At 40.3% G+C, this 25,866-nt stretch overlaps 1 protein-coding gene across 3 annotated transcripts in view; it reads right to left on the minus strand.

Moving 5' to 3' along the window:
• Nucleotides 1-25,358, minus strand: part of pcyt1ba (phosphate cytidylyltransferase 1B, choline a) — an 82,314-nt gene extending 56,956 nt beyond the window's left edge. Inside the window, exon 1 of one of the 3 annotated variants that reach the window (XM_063050883.1) lies at nucleotides 25,125-25,358. In XM_063050883.1, the coding sequence (XP_062906953.1) occupies nucleotides 25,125-25,265 (141 nt within the window). In that variant the 5' untranslated portion in view covers nucleotides 25,266-25,358. Of the gene's footprint in view, nucleotides 1-3,772; nucleotides 4,254-25,124 lie in introns of those variants that run through there. The other 2 variants (XM_063050881.1, XM_063050882.1) reach the window with 2 other exon arrangements.
• Nucleotides 25,359-25,866: the final 508 nt, after the last annotated feature.

A 25,866-nucleotide genomic window follows, 5' to 3' on the forward strand; every position in this document is an offset into this window, starting at 1 on the left:
ACAATCATCCGACTCATCTTTCTAGTCCAATACTGACCAGGTCACAGCACTGGCAGCAATACAGAGATTACAACATATGAAGTCTTACTTGCTAAAATAGCTATCTAGCTCCCTGGACTAATGTTGCAGGACTTCACCCTTCCTTCTACATACGTCATTGAGCTGTTGCTCCAGTTCTACTTCTGGAAGGACACGCTCTCCCAACAGTATCCAACACAAGGCACAGTTGTTACAGAGGGGTGCACTACCTGCCTGTCCTTCCTGGTGCTCACCCATCTCTTCCTGAATCTGCAGAAAGACCAGCTCACTTGCAATACTGTCTACTATGTTCTCTGCCTCCTGGATGCTCCATACCTAGTCCATCTTCAGCTCCAACTACTCTAGAGAGACTGAATGGAGCTACAGGTAGATTCATCACAGATCAATTAACTCCTGTTCTGAGTTTCAACTATTTACGCTTCTTAGGATATTTCACAGGAAGCTCTGAATATTACACTTTTTGTTTTCGTTACAGGAATAGTAATGAGTGGGTATATCTCTCTTTACTTTGCTACTATGTGTCAATATACTGTCTATAACAAATGGTCTATACAATTTTATTACAGAAGTCACCTTTACCAATTTAAGGTTGAATTAGCAGCCCCAGATCCATTGATGTCAATAGAGGTTAGCCTGTCTCCATTCCTCCCGTAATCCACAACTAACTTTTTTGTTTTTGCGACATTGAGGGAGAGGTTGTTTTCTTCACACCACTGTGTCAGGGTGATGACTTCTTCTCTGTAGGCCACCTTGTTATTGTTTGAGATTAGGCTACTTAATGTAGTGTCGTCGGCAAATTTAATTAGTAGATTAGAGCTGTGGGTGGCGACACAGTCATGGGTATACAGGGAGTAAAAGGAGGGGACTTAGTACACAGCCCTGAGGGGCTCCTGTGTTGAGAATCAGAGGGGTGGAGGTGAGGGAGTCCACTCTTACCACCTGCCGGCGATCTGACAGGAAGTCCAGGATCCAGCTACACAAGCAATACAGCATGGAGTAGGCCCTTCCGGCCCTTCAAACCACATTGCCCCAGCAACCGCACAACCCCGATTAAATCTAATCTAATTATGGGTCATCTTACAATGACAGGTTAACCTAGTCGGTATGCCTTTGGACTGTGGGAGGAAAGTAGAGCACTGGGGAAAACTCACACATTCCACAGTGACTCCGTACAGAACAGCGCTGGAATTCAGCTCCAGAATACCCCGAACTGTAATACCATCATATTAACTGCTATGCTAATATGGTGACAACAAACTATCATTAAATTATCATTTTACTTCAATAATTCATGTCATTTATCCTGAGTTTCTTATCCAATTTAATGAGGCTATCTAATGTTTATTTTGTACTCCCATAATCTCTGTCTACTTGAATTGCATCAAAATCCCTTCAGGATTTTAGAAAGTCCATCCTGCAGCCTTCTACTTTCAAAATGTTTCAGCTGTTACCTGTTTTACCCAATGTTTAGGAACCTTCAGTTCCTGACTCCTTGTAAATATTTAAGATTTTCAAGCTTTAAGGAAAGATGTAGGGGTTGACAGTAGAAATTTTTGTTTACTGCATATATTATATTTGATATTATTATATATTTGTGTCATAGACTTAGAATGTGAACATCCTGCATTGTTTTCTATTGTTGTGGTAACTTCTGGATATAAGCATCATGGACATTTTGCTCCTGAATGATCCAACACCATGACCTCATATATAGACATTCCTGTACCTCGTGTCACTTTATGGACATACAATCAATCTATGTATATAAGCTATTATATATTAATATTTATTGTGATTTTATTATTATGTTCTTTATCTTATTGTGTTCTTTTTGTGCTGCATCAGATCCAGAGTAACAATTATTTCATTCTCCTTTTCGTTTGTTTACTGGAAATGACATTTAAAAAATTTTGAATCTTGTTCAGAAAGTAGGCTGCTGCACAGAACAGTGGTTAACACACAGCTTTATTTCTTGCTCTTAACCAGCTTTTTCCTCTAAAAATAGACCTGTTTTGTATTTTAGTTAATCTGTTCATCACCCTTTCTTTGTAGTCATACCCTTCTGAGTATTTTCTAACTGGGAAACTGAAGTTCCCAGTTCTATCTTCACCCAAGGTACATCCCTGTTTATGCAATGCACACCCATAACCTTAAATTAAGTATTAAGCTAATGAAGGACATACATTAGGATATGTGATCGTACTCATTATTTGTTTTCTCACTAGCTTGATAGAGGCCGGAGTCTGACCTTGAGGTCTGCAATATCCAATGTTTTGGAAATGATGGCAAATACACCTAACACAACACTGAGCTGAAAGATTACCTTTACAGCAAAATGTAAATACCACACAAAATCTACAAATCTACTCCACACTGGGTTCTAATACTAAATGTTTGGAATTTCCATGGATTCTTCTGATTTCCAGATACAAGCTTGATGGAATATTGGCAAATACCGACTCAAGAGGAATCCTTTAGTATCAGTCACACCACTTCACGTGGACAGTAGCAACTTCGAAGTACTCTTGAAGCAGTCACTTAAATAATCACAGCAACAGTCTTTAGACACCAATCATTATGTACAGTAACTCTTATAAGCCAATGGTCCCCTTAGACAATCTGTGTGGAGAGGATAAGGAGATGGGCTGGTTAATCCTGTTGCTGGACAGGTGTTCAACTGAGCATCAAGGGAAGGCATTAGTTGGAGTATTAAGCTCCAAAATGGCAGCACTGACACCAGATGACAGTTGCACAATGATTAATGATATCATCTGTCTATTCAGTGTACTTCTAGCAGATGTTAGTGTACTTAAGTAAAATGGTGACACGCATTTCCTCTGAAAATGTGTTCAATTGCTTCAGCTCTGTTACAGATTTGATTAGTTAATCACAGCACCCAATCTACCCTTGTAAAGAGCGACATTTTGTCGCCTGTGTTGTCAATGATAGGCTGCGGAGAGCAAGTGATTTATCACCTCTATTTATTATTCTTCATCAACAGATACTTCCGGTCTTTCTTCAGTTAACTCCTAGGATTAGATTATTTATCCATGTTCACACCAAAATGCACAGGCTAAAAATATACATTGATGCTGCCATTGTTAGGACTTCAATTCCCTTTCCACAAATTACTCATTCCTAATTCTCTGCAGAATCAGCTGAGTAACGGCCTCATCTTGATGAAGTCATGTATTTATTTTTAATGTTTCCATTCTGATGACAACATGCTTAATCTCTGATGAGATAATAGTTTATATTTTGCATAAAAATTGAGATATTAGTTAACATATTTGTTATGCTTCACGCCACAGGCTTAGAATGACACGTACATCAAAAGCAATTGTTAATATTATTAAGTTTCCACCCTGCAGGACTCAAAGAATCAGTTATTCAAGTGAATAAAGAACCTCTTCAATCTACTGCATATCTTTGCATTTTGAAATCCTGAAGAATCAGCTCATACAGGTTTTCTCCCTTCCTAGACATATTTTGATTCCCAAACACCTTGGAATGCAGTCTCCCACAGCAGTTAGACATACTGAAAATAAAGCTGGTTCATTTAACAGCCACATTAAATGCACAATAAGGGTCACAACAAACTGAACTATTTGTTTGAAAACCCTTTAGAGGCACATGCTGTCACTGGCCCATTTTCCTTGATAATACTGAACAGCAAATAGGCACTTAAACCACTCAGATTAATATAATCATAGATTTCAATTATTTGACTCACCGTATGAGGCTGAGGGCAGGTGTGCTCTATTTCCTCCATAGTCTTTGATGGAAGCTTATAACAGGAGGATTTTGGGATACCTTCTCGTGACTCAGCATCAAATTTAAGAACTGGCATGACTGAAGGAAAGCTGCTGCCTCTAAGACTGAACTCGACTGAACACTTTATTGCCCATCAGTTTATCTGCTCCATGCTATTTAAATTTTAGATCTCACCACCACTAGACTAGACCCATCCTCTCTGCCGCCACCCCAGGAAATGGAACATTATTCCCTCATATAAGATAAAAGGCAGGACCTTCAGCTGTTGCCATGACAACCATTCAGCTGTAGGTTTGTTACCACCTCGTGAAGCATAACAATTTACATAATGTGCACTGGTTGGTTGTTTCCATGAGTGAGATGAGAGCAAAGCAAGCCACATCACTTTGTGCTGTGCTGCAGACAGGGATGATCTCAGCCTGATCCAAAGGCAAAGGCAGACGGGGGGGAGTCAGAACATAACCTCAGGGAAACAGACTTCTAGTTTTCTTTTCAACGTTCCTTCTAGATTTTTTTTTTAAACAGCTGCGCGGACCAACTACTGCTCTGAGCAGGAAATTTTTACACGGCCTGAAACTGCATGACACTTTAATATTAACATTATATAAAATTAAATTCCAGCTGCGCAGCAACAAAGGATACGTGTGCGGGAGCATTTCAGTTACTGCTCGGCCGTGCACCCCAGCAGCTTAAAGGGAACAGTGGTCTTCATTAATTAACTAGATCAGTCAATCTTGCTCATGGAGACATTCGGAAAGAATAGCCTATCTAGCCATTTTGGTGTCACTGTTTTTTTTGGTTTTTTACAATATTTTTATTGAGTTAAATATGAGTTGTTCCTATTAAATAAAACAATCTTACTCAACAACGCAGTAACTATTTTCCTCAGTTACCATATATTTAAGATCATGAATCATAAAATATCATTCCTTCTGTTACATCTACCATGGGGATTAGATACTTCCTGGGCATGGGTGATGCTGGAAGGCCTACTTATGTTTGTCCCTCACCACACCGATGGAACAAATTCTGAAGCCCGTACCACCTTAAGGGTAATGGTGACCTGCCCACTGCCCACTCTGTCCTTTGCCTCTTCAGTGTTTCTTCCAAGAGAATTTTAATTTGGAAGAGAGCTTATTGATCAGCAGAGGGTGAGTGGAATGTGATAATCAGCAATAGCTTGTTCTTCCCATGCCTGACACTTCTGGGTGTGTAGTTTCACTCTCACACTGCATCACCATTCCTCTCAAAAATGGATGTTTTCTGGAACAACAATATCAAATCAGAGATAGTATTGAAGGAATCAGAGACTTTGACATGATTCTTTATGACTATTTCCTTAAATCATCCCAGCCTTTAACCAGGGATACTTCTACAATGAATGTGACCCCCATCTTAACCAATTCAAATCCTAATTTGCAACTAAGTGGGTTGTTTTTTTCATTCTTGTCACTGCTTTCTCATAGCTATTGGTAGTGGTTCATGAGGTTTGTTCCACCTTCAATGGACCAGAGACTCTGCTGATGCATCGAAGTCGATGATGAATTTCATCATCAATTTCTGCTGTCGCTGAGCCAGCTCCTGAGTTATGAGAAGTGATCCACTTCCAATGATAAGCCTTTATCATCAGAGACCAGCATGGTCCCACTTGCTAGCCATGCTCAATAGGCAACAGGCTTTCCACTCAAAATACCCAAAACATTTCGGCAGAATAAGGCAAATGCGATATTAGCATTCATTTCAAGAAGACTAGAATATAAAAGCAAGCATGTAATACCGATGCTTTATAAAGCACTGGTGAGGCCTCACTTGGAGGATTGTGAGCAGTCTTGGGCCCCTTATCTTAGAAAGGATGTGTTGACACTATAGATGGTTCAAAGCAGGTTTACAAAAATGATTCCAGGATTGAATGGCTCGTCATATGAAAAGCATTTAGTGGCTCTGGGCCTGTATTCACTAGATTTCAGAAGAATGAGGGGGAGATCTAATTGAAACCCATCGAATGTTGCAAGGCCTCGATAGAATGGATGCTTCCTATGGTGGGAGATTCTAGGACTAGGGGACACAGCCTCTGAATAGAGGGGCGTTCTTCTAGAACGGAGATGAGGAGGAATTTCTTCAGCCAGAGAATGGTGAATCAATGGAATTAATTGCTGCAGGTTGCTCTTGAGGCAAATGATTGGGTATATTTAAGGCAGAGTTTGATAAATTCTTGACTGGTCAGGGCATGAAGCACTATGGTGAGAAGGCAGGAAATTGGGGCCGAGAGGGAAAATTAGATAAGCCATGGCGAGCACACTTGTTGGGCCAAATGACCTAATTCTGCTCCTATATGTTAAGGTCTTACAATAATTTATGTTCTGCTCTCCGATCAGATTCCGTCTTCTCCAGCCCTTTGGTTTTCCAACCCACCTGGCTTCACATATCACCTTCCAGCTGATCCTCCTTCCCTTCCCCCCCACCTTTATATTCAGGTGCCTTCCCCCCTTCCTTTCCAGTCCTGAAGAAGGGTCTCTACCTGACCTGCTGAGTTCCTCCAGCATTTTGTGTGCGTTGTTCTGGATTTCCAGCATCTGTGGAATCTCTTACTTTTAGAATAATTTGTGTCTCCTTGTATTCAGTCCCTTTCAATATTTACATCAGCTTTCTAAGTGATTCATTATGTTCTTTACTTGTGGAGGATATTTTAATGAGCAACATTGATGGACCATTAATAGACCCCTTTAGACTTTCTCCCCCTAGTTTTAGATAATACTCTATCTTGCCTTTAATCTTTGCAGACGACTCATATTTAGCATCATTGAAATGGATGTGATATATACAGTTGTGGTAGCTTTGTGAGGTAAACCTGCTCCTCAATGCAAATATGTAATCATCTAATCTTGTGACAGCAACTCAATGCATAAAAGCATGCAGAAATGGTCAAGAGGTTCAGTTGTTTAAATATCAGAATGGGGAAGAAATGTGATCTAATTGATTTTGACTGTGGAATGACTGTTGGTGCCAGACGTACAAGAGATTTGAATTCTCTCAGAAACTGCTGATCTCCTGGGACTTTCATGTACAACAGTCTCGAGAGTTTACAGAGAATGGTGCAAAAATAAAAAAAAAATGAGCAGCAGTTCTGTGCGCAAAAAAAAAGCCTTTTTAACGAGAGAGGTCGGGGGAGATTGGCCAGACTGGTTCAAGTTGACAGAATGGTGACAGTAACTCAAATAACCACACTTTTCAGCAATGGTGTACAAAAGAACATCTCTGGGTACACATGGCAAACCTTAAAATGAATGGCTTACAACAGCAGAGGATCTGTGGCTACGTTATTAGGTATAAGAGATACCTAATAAAGTAGCCACTGAGTGTTTATTAACAGAATGGAAAACAAAATTATTAAAATCACTTTAAAATGCAATGCCTTTGGCTGCACCTCTTACATTATCATCCATTGAGCAATTGGAAAAGATAAATATCTGACTTTCTATCCCATCGTTTAAGCTGTTTATAAGAACGTGAATAGTTGTGGCCCTTACAGAGATTCTTAATACTTACCCCCAGTAATAACTTGCCAATGTGAGTGCCTGAACATAACCCTCCTCTCTGTCAACGGATGCCCAGGCAATTTACCAAATACATCAGCAATTTATAGCATTTTCCTATGCATCAACTTAGAATGAGGGATAACCCGATGTTTGAATGATTTAAACGCCTTGGCAGATGGATTGAAAAGGTAGGATATCGAGAGTGGTGGCAAGGGTCGGGCCAGTTCTGCTCATTGCTCTAAGACATTTGCTCTGCTCTGTACTGCACTGAGCCTGAGGCTGTGGGCCGTCTCCGAACTTTGTGTCTGCAAGCTTTGTGACATTTTGCCCCACTGTGTGATGAACTGAGCCTGAGGCTGTGGGCTTGCTTCGGCTGCTCCAGGCTTCGTGTCTACGGATTCACTTCCCTTCCAAATGCTGTTGCTTGCTTTTATCGTTTGCACAATTTGTGTTTTTTTCCTCTCTATGCATTTGTTGACTTTTTTAAAAATGGGTTCTTTTGGGTTTCTTGTTTTGTAGCTGCCTGTAAGGAGACGAATCTCAAGATTGTAAAATGTATACACATTTTGATAATAAATGTACTTTGAACTTTGAAGTCTTCTTTGAGATTTAATCAGATACCTTCTGCAAATCTATATAAATAAAATGCATAAAATTTCAACTGAGTAATATTTCCATTACCTCTTCAATAAATTCATTCATATTCCACCAGCAGCACTCATCTTTTACTATACCACATTACAAAACAAAGTCGGGCAACATCCCTTCTTAATGGGCTTAACAGATTCTATGCATGTCTTGAACAGAAGAGAATGGGCACCTCACCATGCACCCTGACAGTCTCCAGGGCACATAAATCTACTATCATTGTTGCAGGCATAAGGTCAGTCTTTTGGAGGGTTAACCCTGAGAAAGCATCTGGACCAGATGGAATCCCTGGCAGTGTCCTCAGAAACGGTGCAAATCAGCTGGCAGAGGTACTTGCAGATATTTTTAACCTCTCCCTTTTCAGGCTGTGGTTCCCTCCTGCTTTAAGTGCAACTCTCACTTAGGCTAACGGCTTAATATAGGGGGTGATAGCCTCCAGCCCAGCCAAACTCTAGGAATCTCGTTTGGGTAGATGCTGCGCGATGTGTCCCCTGTTACAAATCAGTACCCTGAAATAACAAACAGTACACAATATGCGATTAAACTATTAAGCTTTATAATTCTTACTTTGACTATATGATTAGTAAAGAAACGAAAAAAAGAAAAAAAGGGCCCAATCTTATTAAAAAGTCTGTTGCGCATTGTTGGAGCTCACTGATAAGCCAATCGTCCACCGTCAACCTCCTCCGATTGTCGCTGCCGTTCGGCCCCTCGCTCCAAGTCCACCCCGTCCGGTGGTCTACCAACTCTCTCCATTCGCGTCTTCTCTCCTCATCTCTCCCCGTCAAAAGACCACAAAAATCCCTCTTCCAGCTCACAAGAAAGAACAACAGCATTCCAAACCCTGTTATCTCTAGTCATAACCCAAACATTGCTGCTACAGAGAAACCATTACATTATCAGTGAAACCTTACAGCATGTTACACAGCAGTGAAATCCTACAGCATGTTACATAAGAAAGCCACTTCCATTGTGGTTTTGAAGAAAAATCAAGATACAGTGCCTTAACAACTATCAGCCAGTGGCTCTGATAACTACCATGATGAAGTGCTTTGAAAGGCTGGTCAACTCCATCAACTACAGCTTGACAAACAATCTCAACCCACTGCAATTTGCCTACCACTGAAACAGGACTTCGGCAGATGCCAATTCCCTTGACCTACACTCATCCCTGAAACATCTTGACAATAAAGACACCTATGTCCGAATATTGATTACAATTCTCCCTTCAGTACCATTATTCCAAGCAAACTCATCACCAAACTCCAGACAATCGGAGTCAACGCCTCCCTCTGCAATTTGATCCTTGGCATCCCGACCAACAGACCACAATCAATAAGGATAGGCAGCAACATCTCTGCCATGATTATCTTAAACACCGGTGCACCACAAGATTGCATCCTCAAATCCACACTAATCCCTGTCTTCTCATGATTGCATGGCCAAATTCTGTTCCAACTCCATCAACAAGTTTGCAGATATACTACCATAGTGGGCTATATCTCAAATAATAAGTTGGAGCACAAAAAGCAGATAGTGAGCTTAGTGATGTGGTATCCTGACAACACCTCCCTCTCTGTGATGTTATTGGGTTTTCTTACTGTGAAGTTCTAAACTCAAACGAAGTTCTTATGCCTTATCAGATATACAGTGGCACGCAAAAGTTTGGGCACCCTGGTCAAAATTTCTGTTACTGTGAATAGCTAAGTAAAAGACGACCTGATTTCCAAAAGGCATAAAGTTAAAGATGACACATCTCTTTAAAATTTTAAGCAAGATTTCTTTTTTATTTCCTTCTTTTACAGTTTCAAAATAACAAAAAATGAAAAGGGCCCGAAGCAAAAGTTTGGGCACCCTGCATGGTCAGTACTTAGTAACAGCCCCTTTGGCAAGTATCACAGCTTGTACAGGTTTCTCCCGCTATCCGAATGTAGAGCATTCCTATGAAACTGTTCGCAAGCCAAAATGACGTAGAGTGAAGAAGCAATTACCATTAATTTATTTGGGAAAATTTTTTCAGCGTTCCCAGACCCAAAAAATAACCTACCAAACCATACCAAATAGCACATAAAACCTAAAAATATTAACATATAGTAAAAGCAGGAATGATATGATAAATACACAGCTTAGATAAAGTAGAAATAATGTATGTACAGTATAGTTTCACTTAACAGAATCAGGAAGTTTGAGCCAAAATCGATTTGTCGAAAAACGCATGTGCACAACACTCATTCAAATATACATGCTTTTGCATGTCACGCATGCACACAAACCTGCCCATGCGAGGCTTCATGGTCATGGTAGTCTTCTTCACGGTTTCACAAGTTTAAAGCGAGCGTATTTTTTCATAAAAGCGAAAATCCTCTTTCGGTTAACGAAAACAGGTACTAATGCAGGTCTTTCCTAAAAGCGAAATGACATAGAGAACGTTTGGAAAGCGGGAGAAACCTGTAAACGCTTTCTGTCGCCAGCTAAGAGTCTCTCAATTCTTGTTTGGGGGATTTTCACCCATTCTTCCTTGCAAAAGGCTTCTAAGTTCTGTGAGATTCTTAGGCCGTCATGCATGCATTGCTCTTTTGAGGTCTATCCGCAGATTCTCGATGATGTTTAGGTCAAGGGACTGTGAGGGCCATGGCAAAACCTTCAGCTTGTGCTTCTTGAGGTAGTCCATTGCAGATTTTGAGGTATGTTTACGATCATTATCCTGCTGTAGAAGCCATCCTCTTTCTATCTTCAGATTTACAGACGGCGTGATGTTTGCTTCCAGAACTTGCTGGTATTTAATTGAATTCATTCTTCCCTCTACCAGTGAAATGGCCCCCGTGCCACAGGCCCAAAGCATGATCAATCCACCCCTGTGTTTAACACTTGGAGTGGTGTTCTTTTCCTGAAATTCTGCACCCTTTTTTCCCCAAACAGACCTTTGCTCATTGCGGCCAAAAAGTTGTATTTTAACTTCATCAGCCCACAGGACTTGTTTCCAAAATGCATCAGGCTTGTTTAGATGTTCCTTTGCAACCTTCTGACGCTGAATTTTGTGGTGAGGATGCAGGGAAGGTTTTCTTCTGGTGACTCTTCCATGAAGGTCATATTTGTGCAGATGTCGCTGCACAGTAGAACAGTGCACCACCACTCCAGAGTCTGCTAAATCTTCCTGAAGGTCTTTTGCAGTCAAACTGGGGTTTTGAATTGCCTTTCTAGCAATCCTACAAGCAGTTCTCTCGGAAAGTTTTCTTGGTCTTCCAGACCTCAACTTGACCTCCACCGTTCCTGTTAACTGCCATTCCTTAATTACATTACATTGGGAGGGGGAGGAGAAGATGGCGGCGCGACGCAGCATGCGCGGCCACTCCGAATTGATATTGTATTTGTGAACTAGGATGCCGTACACAATCCTGATTTGATGGAGACAGCTGTGAGAAGCACGGAGGAACATCTGGAGAAACTTCTGAAATGCCTGCTTTACTGCCGCTGCTACTGTGCGATCGAGAATCTCCGGAGGGGAAGGGCCCCAATCCTTGGCTTTGCCTACTGCCTGTTGCCGGGGCCGGGGTTAAAGCGCTTGGCAGAGATGGTGCTGGGGTGTTGGAGAGCTGGTTGGCAGCTCGAAGTTTTCGGACGGACTCGGAGTTGGACTGTGGTCGGGTGCTTCCAGGGTACCGCATCGGCATGTTTGCAGCGCTGGAAGCTCATGGCAGGAAGAGTTTTCTTCCGTCAACTGTCTGCATGAGATGATGGGACTGTTGAGAGACTTTGAGACTTTTTACCGTGCCCATGGTCTGTTCTTCTATCAAATTATGGTATTGCTTGCACTGTTGTAAATATATGTTATAATTATGTAGTTTTTGTCAGTTTTTTTTAGTCTTGGTTTGTCTTGTGTTTCTGTGATACCATTCTGGAGGAAAAAATTGTATCATTTCTTAATGCATGCATTACTAAATGACAATAAATCATAATCTAAAAAAAAACTGAGGAAATGGCTACCTGAAAACGCTTTGCTATCTTCTTATAGCCTTCTCATGCTTTGTGGGCATCATTTATTTTAATTTTCAGAGTGCTAGGCAGCTGCTTAGAGGAGACCATAGCTGCTGATTGTTGGGACAAGGTTTGAGGAGTCAGGATATTTATAAAGCTTTGAAATTTGCATCACCTGGCCTTTCCTAACGATGACTATAGCCTAACAAGCCATAGCCCTAACAAGCTAATTAAGGTCTAAGACCTTGGTAAAAGTTATATGACAGCTCAAATCTCTTGGGGTGCCCAAAATTTTGCATGATGCTCCTTTTCTTTTTTTTACTCTAAAATTGTACAAAACAAAAATACTACACTAATCTTGCTTAAAATGATGAAAAGAATGTTTCTCTTGGAGATCAGTTCATCTTCTACTCACTTAACTATTCACAGTAACAGAAATGTTGACCGGGGTGCCCAAACTTTTGCATGCCACTGTAGCCACTAAAGGGAGGTATACTGTAGCCACCTACTCCTCAAAGGCTAGATCATTTTCCTGTTTATCCTCCATGGTAAGTTTACCTGCCAATACCCACTATTTCAGCAGTGGGTCCCCCTGCCTACCAAGGAGGAGATACTTCCAGCCAATAAACAGTTAATTTATTTTTAGTGATACACGTTTAAATTTAGATAAAATACTTAAAACCCATTTAAAACTCAGAGGCTTTTAATCATATGAAAGATTTCCAAATTAAAATGACTTCTAAAACACAAAAGGATTTCCAAAACACAGGTACAGTTCCTATAAGCTAAAAAGATATACCAACAAGTTGGAGACGAATGAATTGTCCATTGCAGAAATCAAAGGCAGAGGAATGGATTCTGGTTCATTCCACGTTTATGTCATTCTTATTGATATTAATTGACTATTCCTCACAAGCCCGACTGCTCTCTTACACTTCTACTGTTTTTTTGCCACTTGGGTGATATCACATGCAAGAGATACTTTTTTGGATACCCTTTTCAAACAGATGGTCTAAAAGCTCCTGGGGACAAAATTCCCAGATGCCTTCAATTAATGCTCTGAAAGGTAACCCTCTGAGTATACAAATCTTCCAAATTTTTGACAGGTTAGCTATTTGATGTGGTAAGTGATAGTATCAATCTGGTCTGCAAGTTTTCTTGAACCAAATCACGTTTTCTGGTTTGATACAGGCCCAATTAACATAACCCTATTGTTTTGCACTGCAACCAACCTTGTGCTGTGGGCCAGCATTCTGTGCTCTATAGACAGTACCGTTTGTTTGCAAAGCTGTCCTTTTAACTTCAGACTGATTATTGCTTGCCATTTACATTAAGAACTGAAGACTGGTTCTTGCTTACGACAAGAAGCTGAGCAAAGGATATTGGTTGGAAGCTTAACTTACTCAAGAACAACTCTTTTCTCTAGAAATGTCAACTGCTATGTTAGAAAGCTGAACTTAGGAACAAATACCCGCTTACCCTAAAAAGTGAATAACCATCACACTTCAATGTCAACAAAAGAGCTGGTCATTGACTTGAGAAGGGGTGGGGTGTGCACATTCTCCTGTCCATATACTCCTCTGAATGCTGTTGAGGATTGACAACTTCAAGATCCCAGATGTGAACAAACATCACCAATAACCTGTTCTGCTCCAAGCACTCTGATGTTCTCTGTCACCCATTGGAGAATTTCACCCACTTCCTTTTCCAGCTAATGCCAGGGAAGGATTAAGAAGCGCATATTATATTAAAAAGCTGATAGCAAAAACGGGGCTATCATGCCTTGGCTGGAGCATTCAACAGCAATCCAACTCATCTCCCTCTCTATCCTTTCTTCTCATATTTGTACATTTATCTGACTCCCAGTTCCTTTTGGTGATTATTACCAAATCTGCTTCCTCCTGCACTTCAAGCAGAGCATTTCAGACCTTACCAACTCACTACATGAACTTCTCTCTTCCTCTCCCTAAGACTCTTTTGCCAATTATCTTAAATTTGCAGCCTCTGGTCATAGAGACACTCTTTGATAGGGAAAGATTTTTGAACATGCTTAAACAAAACTCTTAATAGTTTTAATACATTTTTAACCTCCTCTGCTCTGATGAAATCAATCCAACCACTCTCCTCTTTCCACCCTTAAGTGAACCACTGTGAGATGGAACTACTTAGCTACTTCTTTTCTTTAAAGTCACTAATTGTTCCTTTTTTTTTTGTTCTTTATTCACTGCCATTTGCCACCCATAACAGAATTCATTTGACAACACAAGCAAGACCGCTTGCTCAGCTTCTTAATGACACAAAAGCCTTTTGAGAGTTTTTTTGTTACAGATTCAGTTGATCGAAGGTGGTTACACAATTACATCAAATGTATTCTTGTGCAGGAGGAAGGAGCAAGATAAAATTATCAAAATATGCTGTTAGGAAGGCAGAATGAAAAAAACAGACAGGTTTGAAATAGATTCCATTGAAGATCATGCAAAATGACACGTTAATACCATAACTGGAAGGCTGTTGAGGCAATAGGGAAGGGACAGCAAAGATTCACTAACAGGCCGTAATAAGGAATGTTATGAGCCAGCAGCAGTCGACCACAGACACAGATTTTTAATGTTAACCAACTATATTTTCAATTTAATAGTCAATTAAAACAATTACTCCCCTAACCAAAAATTAACAGTGCAATGCATCTTAGCTCACAAACTGTGGAGGTCTGGAAACAGTTCTTCTCAAGTCTTACTCAACCCAAAATATAGACAATTTAAACAGAGTCCCAGGACGGCAATCCAGAAGGTTCTGAAATCCACAGGAACAGGTACAGGTGTCTGTGAGGTAGGGTTCATAAATCCACATTATGATGACACAAGGTGACAGTCACAGAAGATTCCAGAAGTCAAGTGGTTGTCACTTAAATACTAGAGTCCACGCAGGGATAACAAGGTGACGCCTAAGTTCCAAAATCCACGTAGGGATATCACAAGGTGAGTCACAGAATATTCCTTAACACAAGTTGTCGCCATGTAACACACCCAAACCCATGTATAGGTTAACAAAAAGTGGTCGCCACAGAATACTCCAGAAATCCAAGTATGGATCATACAAAGTGACAGTCACGTATCCAATATGCACTGTGTGCCGCAAATTATCACAATCTTCCGACACGGAGAAATATTGGGACCGCCCACTGCTGCAGCGAACTCTTCAACTCACTCAATTCACTCCCTCGCTGGTAGCTCACGGTCCATTGAATCGTTTAACTGACGAATTTTTTCAGAAACCTCTCGAATCGAATAGAAAAAGCCTCCACGCATTTGTTATAATGATGTCATCTCCCGCCCCCCCCGCCTTGTCCAGGCGCGCCTAAATGACGCTTAAGGTTAATGAAAAAAAACGTTGACATGTAAAAGGAATAAGTGTCAATAAACTGGAACGGCTTAGAATTAGGAGCTAAAATGGTTTACCAGAAGTAGCAAAACTGTTAAATAGTCAAAAAGTGTAGGAAAAAAAAACACTGCCTTGCATCATGCTTGTTCTGACTCCCACACCCTTTAGTGTGTGCCCTCCAATGTGACTTCTGTTGGTGCACTAACACTTTACCACTGAATGGGACAGATCAAAGTGTAGCACTAGGTTCTGCAGCTTTGCCACGAGATGCAGCTGGCAGTGAGAATCAACTGGGCCCACAGGTGGCAGATGCTGAGGTTCCCTACTACAACACAGTGATGAGGTCTTGACTCTGTAGAAACCAGCAGATTCAAAACCCCGTCACTGGGTTTTGCTAAGGTTCCTTGGTTTACGAATTGCCTCCCAGACCACACATTAGATTAGGTCTGGCACAGGAGCTGGAACTCTCTGATGTCAATTGGGATAGTCAGACTATGGAGGTAAAGCAAAAGGGAAGGCTAATTCTTCTCTTTAAAAAAATGTTTTGGTTGAGTGTTATAGTTTTACTCATTTGCATGCCCTGCTCATACATTTTTATTTTTGTACATATTTTGATTAGATTATTTTCAAAAAAATTATTACCTGCAATTTTAAATATCAGAGACATATAAAGAGCAAAGCTTCCTCAATTTATTGACAGATGCCCTGCCTACTAGCAGAGATGCTTCAGGCTTGTAAAATGAGCTCTTCACATTTGGATTAGGCAAGTATAGGCACGGCCAGAAAGGAGGAAGCAATACTGTTGGAAGAACTGGGCCAATTCAAAGTAGCCTATCACTATTTATATAAATGCTCGATGATCTCCCACTATAAATATAAATAGTGAGTAAGTCGATAAGGGTGTTAGAGCATATTCTGGAGTGAGGGTATATAGCAAATATTAACGATAAGCAACAACCAATCTTCAGATCTGAAAATGGATTGTAGATTAAAATGCAGCTCAGAACAGGAAACGTCCAACTGACTTGAGATGTCTGCATATGCATGAATGTAATCAACACCATTTCACAAATATGACTCAGAGACAACAGTAATTAACAATCATTTTGGATGTGTTGGTAGGAAGATATAGGCATTTAAAAAATTACATGTAACTATGAGGGCATTATAATTGTCTGTGACCTCAGTTCTTTAACATAAAAATGTGCTGTAATGTTTTTTTTCTTTCTTTCTCGCTCTCCTCTACAAAGAAATGGTGGAGAATTGAATAAGTATTTTTCATCAGTTTTCACTGTGGAAGATACTAGTATGTTGCAAGTTCCAGGTGTCAAGGGTCACGAAGTGTGTGAGTTACCATAACTAGAGAGAAGATTCTTGGGAAACTGAAAGGTCTGAAGGTAGATAAATCACCTGGATCAGATGGTGTACACCCCAGAGTTCTGAAGAGGTAGCTGAAAAGACTGTGGAGGCATTAGTAATGATTTTCAAAAATCACCAGATTCTGGAAAATTGCAAATGTCATTCCACTCTTTAAGAAAGCAGAGGCAGAAGAAAATAAATTATAGGCCAGTTAGTGTGACGTCAGATGTTGGGATGATGTTGGAGCTGATTATTAAGGATGAGGTCTCAGAGAACTTGGAGGCATATGATAATGATAACAATCTATGAGCCCAAGGTATTACAGGACAGATTCTAGCATGGACAAAGTAGTGGTTGGAGGCAAAGTGTGGGAATAAAGGGAGCTTTTTCAAGTTGGCTGCCAGTGACTAGTTCTGTTCCACATGGGTCTGTGTTGGGACTGATTCTTTTTACGTTATATGTCAATGATTTTGATGATGGAATTAATGGCTTTGTTGCGAAGTTTGCAGATGATATGAAGATAGGTGGAATGGCAGGTAGTTTTGAGGAAGTAGAGCGGCTACAGAAGGATTTAAACAGATTAGGAGAATAGGCAAAGAGATGGCAGATGGAATACAGTACCAGGAAGTGTACGGTCATGCACTTTGGTAGAAGAAAGGGTTGACTATTTCCAAAATGGAGAGAAAATTTCAAAAAACTGTGATCCAAAGGGTCTTGGGAGTCCTCGTGCAAGATTCCCTAAAGGTTAGTTTGCAGGTTGAATCTGTGGTGAGGAAGGCAAATGCATTGTTAGCACTCATTTCAGGAGGACTAGATAGGAGGCAAGGATGTAATGCTGAATCTCGATAAAGCACTGGTGAGGCCTCATTTAGAATATTGTGAACAGGTTTGGGCCCCTTATCTTAAAAAGGATGTGCTGAAACTGGAGAGGGCTCAAAGGAAGTTCACAAAATCATTCCAGGATTGAATAACTTGTCATATGAAGAGCATTTGATGGCTCTGGGCCTGTATTCACTAAAAATCAGAAGAATGAGGGGTGACCTCATTGAAACCTGTTGAATGGTGAAAGGCCTTGAAAGAGTGGATGTGGAGAGGATGTTTCCTGAGAGAGTCAAAGACCAGAGCACACACCCTCAGAATAGAGGTGCATCCTTTTAAGGAGATGAGGGGGAAGTTTAGCCGGAGAGTTCTGAATCTGTAGAATTCTTTGCCACAGGCAGCTGTAGAGACCAAGTCTTGATGTATATTTAAGGAAGAGGTTGATTCTTGATTGGTCTGGGCATGAAGGGATACAGGGAGAAGGCAGGAGATTGGGGCTGAGAGGAAAATTTCAGCCATGATGAAATGCCGGAGAAGACTTGATGGGACAAATGGCCTAATTCTGCTCCCATATCTTATGGTCATACATGAAGATTTTTTGCCAGTTTAACAAGATGTTTAGATTCTTTATGATTAACTGCCCGACTAAGCTGTCCTACCAACTCTCAAGATACCACCTTCAAGTACCAGATTGTGCTTGAAAATATGGCTGTTCCTTTTCACACTTTCTCCACTTTAAAATCTGAGAATTCAGCTAGAAATCTCCTTCTTTGGCGAAACCCAATGATCTTCATTTCAGCCCTTCTGAGCTCCTCCACTGAGAACCAACCTTGGCTGATCTGACCTTTGGCCCTTTCCATCTTTCACTTTCTTTCTCTGAAGAATAGCTTGTTGTTAGACTAACTTAGTCCAACAGTCTAAGTTAGACTGAGAAGAGCCATGGTCAATTGATTCCTCTTTTGTCTTAGAAAAAAGAGCAGGTTCTTAAATCTTAGAATCAAGGTCAGCTTGCTCTTCAAGCAGATCTGAGATGAGACATGATGGATTATATGTGTTACCACATCCACCTCCTCTGCAGTTTGCACAGCATTCATTCTAAAGCTCCTCTTGACTTCTGGATCATCTAATAGGAATTCTCAATTTCAGGCAGAGAAGAAGAAATTGAATGCTTCCATCTTCTCCCCTCTAGAGGCCACACCTACCGGATTTCTTGAAGTATTTACACACCTAGAGATGCCTGTGAGACCTTAAGAATTTTTGAAATCCTGTTTGCAACAAAGGTTTCATACCTGGAAATTTCATTCTTGATATACTTCAGTACAGAAGTACTCCACAATACTGAGGCATGAAGCTGCATGTGAAACTACTTCATCCATAATGTGTCCATATGGCTTGCCACCATAGCAGTGTTGAGCTCCATACGAGGGACTTCAACTGCCTTCAACGGACCTACCTTGGATTTTCCCATGATAAAGCATTGTGCATCTAAAAGCATAAAGCATTGTGTTGTGTTACAATAGGTAAGTCACTGCTCCATCGCCACCTTCGCTTGCATCTGTAAAGTGGTGTAACTGTGCAGCAGTAACTTCTCCAATACCCAGTGGATTCAAACATCTAACAATCTTTAAGTCTTCCAACTGACAATAGTTCCTCCAGCCAGCCTGAACACTCATGAGCAACCGATGTTGGTATAATATCACTCCAGCCAAGCTCTTTCCTGCATAGATCTTGTAGGATCTTCTTAGCAGATAGCATCACTGGACTCAAGATTCCTAAAGGATCATAGATGGAACTAACTGTGGAGGGGATTTCTCTTCTGGTGAGTGGTCTATCTTGGATCATGATCTTAAACTTGAAAGTATCAGATTGAATTCACCATTGCACAGCCAGTACTCCCTCCGTAGAAGGTATATATCTTGATCTAGATCCAAATTCTTCATCTCTTTTGCTCGTTGGTCCTCTGATATCCAAGCTAGTATACCATGTTTGTTGCTTATCCACTTTGTGAGTTGAAAGCCACCTTTAGCGCAAATAGATACAAGGTCATGATAGAGGACACAGAAGAAACTGACACAAGAATTGCTTTGATGACAACATAGACATAGAAGCAATGCAAAACCTTATCCACTGTTTCAGAGCTCTACTGTTCTTCATTGTCTTCTATGAATTTTCTAAGGGCAAAGCTGGCACAGCTTGCTCCAAGGAGATGTGCCACCATTTTAAAGTCCACCATATCTTGGCCGAGGTCACCAACTGACCACCAGAGAAATCTCAGCAGTTCTGCATCTTCTGCTGGTACTTTAACCTGATGAAACATTGATTCAGTATCTGCATGATCACCACTGGCTCTTTTCTGAATTTGGTTATCACTCCAATCAGTGAGCTAGTAAGATCTGGTCCTTCTAAGAGCTGAGCATTAAGTGATGTTCCTTGAAAAGTTATTTCACAGTCAAGCACTGCACAGAGTTTCCTTTTTCTGGGGTGGTAAACACCATGGTGTGGAATATACCAGACTATCCCATCAATTCTGCAGACACTCCCTCAGCATAACCTTTGGAGATGACACCCTTCATGAAATCTGTGGAGTCAGTGTGAAATGACAAATCCTTCTTAAACCTCCTCCTTAGATTTAGAGAATGCTATTCTGCAGCGTTCCTCTTATTTGGCATGTTAACCTCCTCCTTTCTCAGAGGTAAACTAATGTGGTCGAGGCGACCCACCAGTTTTGCAGAGTTTGCAACCAGCTCCATAAACTTGTGGTCTTCTCTTCACACACCAAGTTGTTCATCCTGACTGCATTCAGGGAAGTTTGCCTTAAACTGCTGCCGCCAATGCTCATCCAAGTTCAGCACTGAGATCCTGCTAATTGTCAGCTTTGGCTCTTTCATCACCATGGTGTCCTTTCAGTGGTCTGTCCACACACTCCAAACCAACATTGTTCTGATTGCATCGGGTCCATCATTAACACTGCAAATGACTTGCAACCACTCCAGTGCTTTAGGCATATTTGTCCTCAAAGCAGCTCAATTTGTGAATCAGTCTCCGGCAAATGGGCAGGTTTTAGGTGAGACCATCCCTCTGTTGTGGAGTGTTCCCTCCATGGACAGGCAAACTTTCCTGTGTACAGATGTTAGGTAGTTCAATAATTTTCACCATCTACTGTATACCAGCCAGTTCCAATCCTGAAACAACCTTCTCTTGACTCATGGTGCGTAAAGGAAAGCCTATCCATTTTTCTGAGTTTGAGCTTGTTCATTAGGCCCACTGTGCAGAAATCTGCTGTACTTCCATTATGTAGGAAAGCATAAGTAACCACCATCTTGTCACCCTTCTGGACTTCACTTGCACTGGACTATGGTAAGTTAACAATAATGACCACCTGCCCCTGTAAGGCCATTAGATACCAGGGCATAACTCACTGCTGTGTCTGATTCTTTCATAGTTTGGTCTGATTCGGCTCCCCTTTCCTTTGGGTGGATATGAAATATGCTGGGATGCATAAAACCACATACAGTGCATGAAAGATGTTTCCTGCAATCTTTGCTGAAGTGTCCTGTACATAAACAGCCAAAGCAGACACCACTTTGCTCTAGGAAGACAATCTTCTCACTACAAGCCCTTTTCTCCTCCTGCAGGCATAAATCCAATGTGTTCCAACTCTCACAGAACAGACAAACATTTTTGGCTGATGAAACCATTTGCCTTCCTTTATTTCCAGTTCTGTTTTACTTCCCACAGTGGTGGCAAAGCTGCTTCCTTTAGCTCTAAAACAAAGTTATGACTTAGTTTTGTTCACACTTTTGTTTATTGCCAATGATGGAGCATTCTATATATTCCCAAATACCAGGCCTATTGCAATCTTTCCTTGCCTTTCAATAAAATTAACAATGTCAATGAAAGTAGCCCTATGGTTGTGCCTTTCTTGCAGTTCACAGGCCGTTCCCCATCTATCCCGAAGCTTATAGGGCAGTTTCTTTATAATAGTCAACATATTGGCAAGCATGTCCAACTCATACATGTACAGCACTTCCTCCATGGCATTGCAACAGCCTCTAAGATAAAAACGGTAGTCCTGAAGGGCTTTCACGTCTTTAGATTTGATGGATACCCATTAAAGAGCATTTTTCATGTAGGCAGATGCAATTTTCTGTTCATTACCAAAATGTTCCTGTAGAAAAGCCTTAGCTTTGACATATCCTCTCTTTGGATCAACGTACTAGCAACTTCTAACAAGTTCCCTAGTGTGGCCGTTAGTGTACTGTTCAAGGAAATAGAGCCAGTCATTGTGTGCTTGTTACTGCATGGGATCACCTTCAAAGATTTGAATCTCTCTTTTAGGCAAGAATGAAAAGGATTGTTGTTGTGCCAATAAGTTTGTTCTTTCATTTTGCTTGCTCATAATATCAAAAATACTGTTTGAATCTCTATCAACTGAGTTGATAAAATACAGTGAATACTTGCGAACAGACTAAAAGACACTGAGAGACTAAGCGAGGGAGTATTGCACTGTATAATGCATTTACAACTAACTGAATTCCAAGCTAAAAGAGTACTTTAAACCTTTGTCTAACAAACCAACAATAAAATCACTAGACTCTTCCATAATTCAGGCAAAACAAAAATGAGTGAGGCAAGTGTAATTGGATCAAATTCAAACATAGATGAGCGTTCAAAGACGAGCTTATTTGCATCAAATTTAATCCAAAGATGAGTGGTCAAAAAGAAAATGTGCTTCCTACTGATCCCCATTGCATGTTGCTCTGCAGGTAAACAGATTACTATACTCATTTATTTCTACCACCAACCAAACCTATGTGACAAATTAACTTAGCCCAGTGTGAGAATGTGTAACACAAATACAATATAGACAGGAAATAAATAGATACATGGGTCTGACAATGTGCAAAGACAAATGTAATATACTTAGCACCAGCAACAAGGACAATTTTTCCCAAAGATGGCCTCTATTTTTAATCAGTATCTGTTCTTATCCATTTCTGCAAAGTCTCTTCCCTTTAGATTGTAGTATTAGAAAGTACGGTGTTAGCTGCTGAATAGAGAGAAATAAAATAAGGGACAACCCAATCCAGAGCACCCAAATCCATTGAGATGTGATCCTTTACGTCCAATCATCTCTTCATTGGAGGTATCTGACTGCTACTCTAACTCCCTAATTTACCCTTCCTTTCTTTTCTCTTTTCCAACTTACCCACACTTTGTGACTGACTGCTTGAAAAGTTTTCATCAAATCTGGCAGGATCTCTGGGAAACGGAAAGAGGGGAACTAAACTCCAGTATATCCCTACTAAATATCCTACCACCTGTACGCTTCCCTATCATGCATAGTCCTTGGAAGAAAACAACATTGACACACACATACACACACACACACACTCACTCACTCTCTCTCTAATGAACGTGACTATGGTAGAACTTATGAAACACGCTTCAGTTCACATAATTGTAAATTAAATTAGCATAAACTGTTAGGAGCTATTGAGAAAAATTTCATCAGTACAACTGACTGACTGATTGTTCTGTTGTAGGAAATTTGATACACTTCATTTATACACAAAGCACAATCCAAATTTAGCTCAGGCCTACAGAGCTCTGGGCCAAAATGATTAATCGTAGGCCCAGATTTAAAAGAAAGACTGAGGTATTCAAATCAAGTTGTTTAGGAAGGCATGAAAACAGGTTAAACACAATACAAATGATGTAAATATGTTATTATAACACATGTAATAATATCAAATTTTTTTTTTCTTAATCCCATATTTGGATGTTAGAAATTGAAGTTCCTTAAGGAAAGAAAAAAATCAGTTTCAGTGCAGAACTTGTTTTCAAGTCCAGGGGAAGGAGCAGTGAGGGGTGGGGAGATAGAGTGTAGGACAGGGAGAGGCAGAGGTAGTCAGGGCGTAGGGGCTGGGTGGGTAGGTGAGGTGAGATAACTGGGATTGGAGCAAGAGGTGAGAAAAGGTAATTGGATCTTGTAATTTAAACATAACTTTTCTAAGACTACAATCCCAACTACAATGCCAAGACGACAGCAAAACAATAATGAGGGGTGAAGACTGATTTAATTTCAGGTGTTCCCTTTAATCAGAGCTTATGATGGGCTCATGGGGGTGGGGTGGGGCGGAGGTTCTGGATGGAAGGAAGAATCATTCTGCAGGTTTAGAAGGAATACGGTATCCAATAAGGTCTGGGGGCTGAAAAACATTAGTATTACTTTCTAAATATTAACACAAAAATGTGCCACGTTCAACTGTGCATATTCAAACTCTAATCTGTAGGGTGAAAATCGACATTCTTGATGAAATACCTCAAGAGCAGCAACTGCACAGTGACTCCAAGAAACATCCAGCACCAGCAGTCTGTCACTCAAATTTAATCAGGTTATCAGGTCACACAACGCAATGTTATTTTGTGGGACTCTTCTGTACTTTGAACAATGATCTGCACTATATTTTTCTACTTAAAATTCTAGTCTTTAATTTTAACAGCAAATAATATAAAATAAAATTAATATATAACGTTCGACTTAAAATAAACAATTATGTCTGCACTGAGCTCATTTTTAAAATTTTTTGTCGTTGTTCATCTCCGCACATTATGGTGCTTTGGGTGGCAATCTTGCTGCTTCTCTGGCATTTTTCTGGGTTTTTTTGAGGCCGAGCTGCCAGCTCAACACTCAATCCAGCAAGCACGGAATGCACGCAAGCAGCCAGCCGGATTCGGACTCGGACCCGGAACCACTCACCCCGAAGTCCGGTACCGAGGCCACTACACCGCCGCCCAACACACTGCCCTCCTCCTAAACCCGCTGCGTCTGAAGGTAATATATGTTTTTAAAAACGGAGTAAGATGTTGAATGTATAAATAAATAATAAATGATTATGAATTCTTGGCAAAACCCAAAATGATCCCCTCTACAAAAAGCAGCAGCAGTACAAGAATTTACCCCAGCTGCATCAGTTAAAAAAAACACAAACAACATTATAATGGCTTAGCACCTTACACATAATATAAATAAAATATTGTTATTGTCAACAAAGTTCGGAGATTCCTAATTAAGTGAACTTTCCTCCTGCAATTCATGACATCAGCTAGACCTTTAGATCGTGCCACGTACAAAAACTGTCAGCTGGAATTTGCTGTTATTTTATGGGACACAGGAGTATTGTGAAGCGTTCTTTTAGACAAACACTAAATTCCCTGGCTGTAAGAAATTGTATAAAAATTGAAAACAAGAAACTGCTGTCAAATTCTACAAAGCTAACAGGAGTGTTGAAAGCATTGCAAGTACACAACAGATTAGAAAGAGTATGATAACAATTTCTAATATACATTAAACTTCAACTACATTTTCTCTTATTTGCTGCATCCTGCAGTTTGTCAGAATTTCCTGTTGTTAAAACATATATGCAACATATATTTTCAATTTATTAAAATCTCTAATATCTATAAGTAGCTGTTTACAAAATAAATACAATTATACAATAACTGTCTATAATAGCTTGGCCAGAATACAGTTCCACCAACACCTGATGACAAACTCCCACCTCCACAACACAGAAAATCTTCTCTTACCTCCCGCAGAATCTTGACTGCAGGTGTATACCCTCCACCTTTCTCCTCTTGCCGTCTGCGTTTTTTATCAAACATTTCTTCTGTCTCCATCAGGCTGTTTGGAGAAGTGCACTCACAGCAAAAAGCACAGCTACCAATCATGGGGCAAAGTTCATGCCAACTTGTTCCCTCATGCCATGTAAATATACTGAATTGCAAACATGATTGTTCCTCCTTGATTTGAGATAATGAGATTGAGTTGCCTATTTTCCTGGAGTTACCTTTTATGTAATGGTCTCCTTGTCATGAACCATGTGACAGGAGAATGGTAGTTCAAAGTCTAGATGCAACCATAAGAATTTTCTTGCATGAATGAATGATAATGGAGAAAATAAGAATTGAATTCCTGCTGTCCAGTAAAATTATACTGAATAGAAACAATGGGCGGTGTGCTAGACACAGAAATAAATATTTATTTAAAATAGATTAAACTAGATTAAAATAAAACCAGGTCAGTACTGCGTATTTTCTTTCAGTTCGAAGTTCAAAAGTTCAAAGTAAATTTATTATCAAAGTGCATACATTTCACCATATATAGTACAACCCTGAGATTTTTCTTGCGGGCATTCACAGTAAATAAATACTAAGAAACAAAACAGAATCAATGAAAAGCCGCACACAACAAAGACAGATTAAAAAAACAATGAGCAAGACAACATACTGTGCATATACATAAAAGGAAAAAAATAATAAGTAAGCAATA

The sequence above is a fragment of the Mobula hypostoma genome, chromosome 6 (genome assembly GCF_963921235.1).
Source record: "Mobula hypostoma chromosome 6, sMobHyp1.1, whole genome shotgun sequence".
NCBI lineage: Eukaryota > Metazoa > Chordata > Chondrichthyes > Myliobatiformes > Myliobatidae > Mobula > Mobula hypostoma.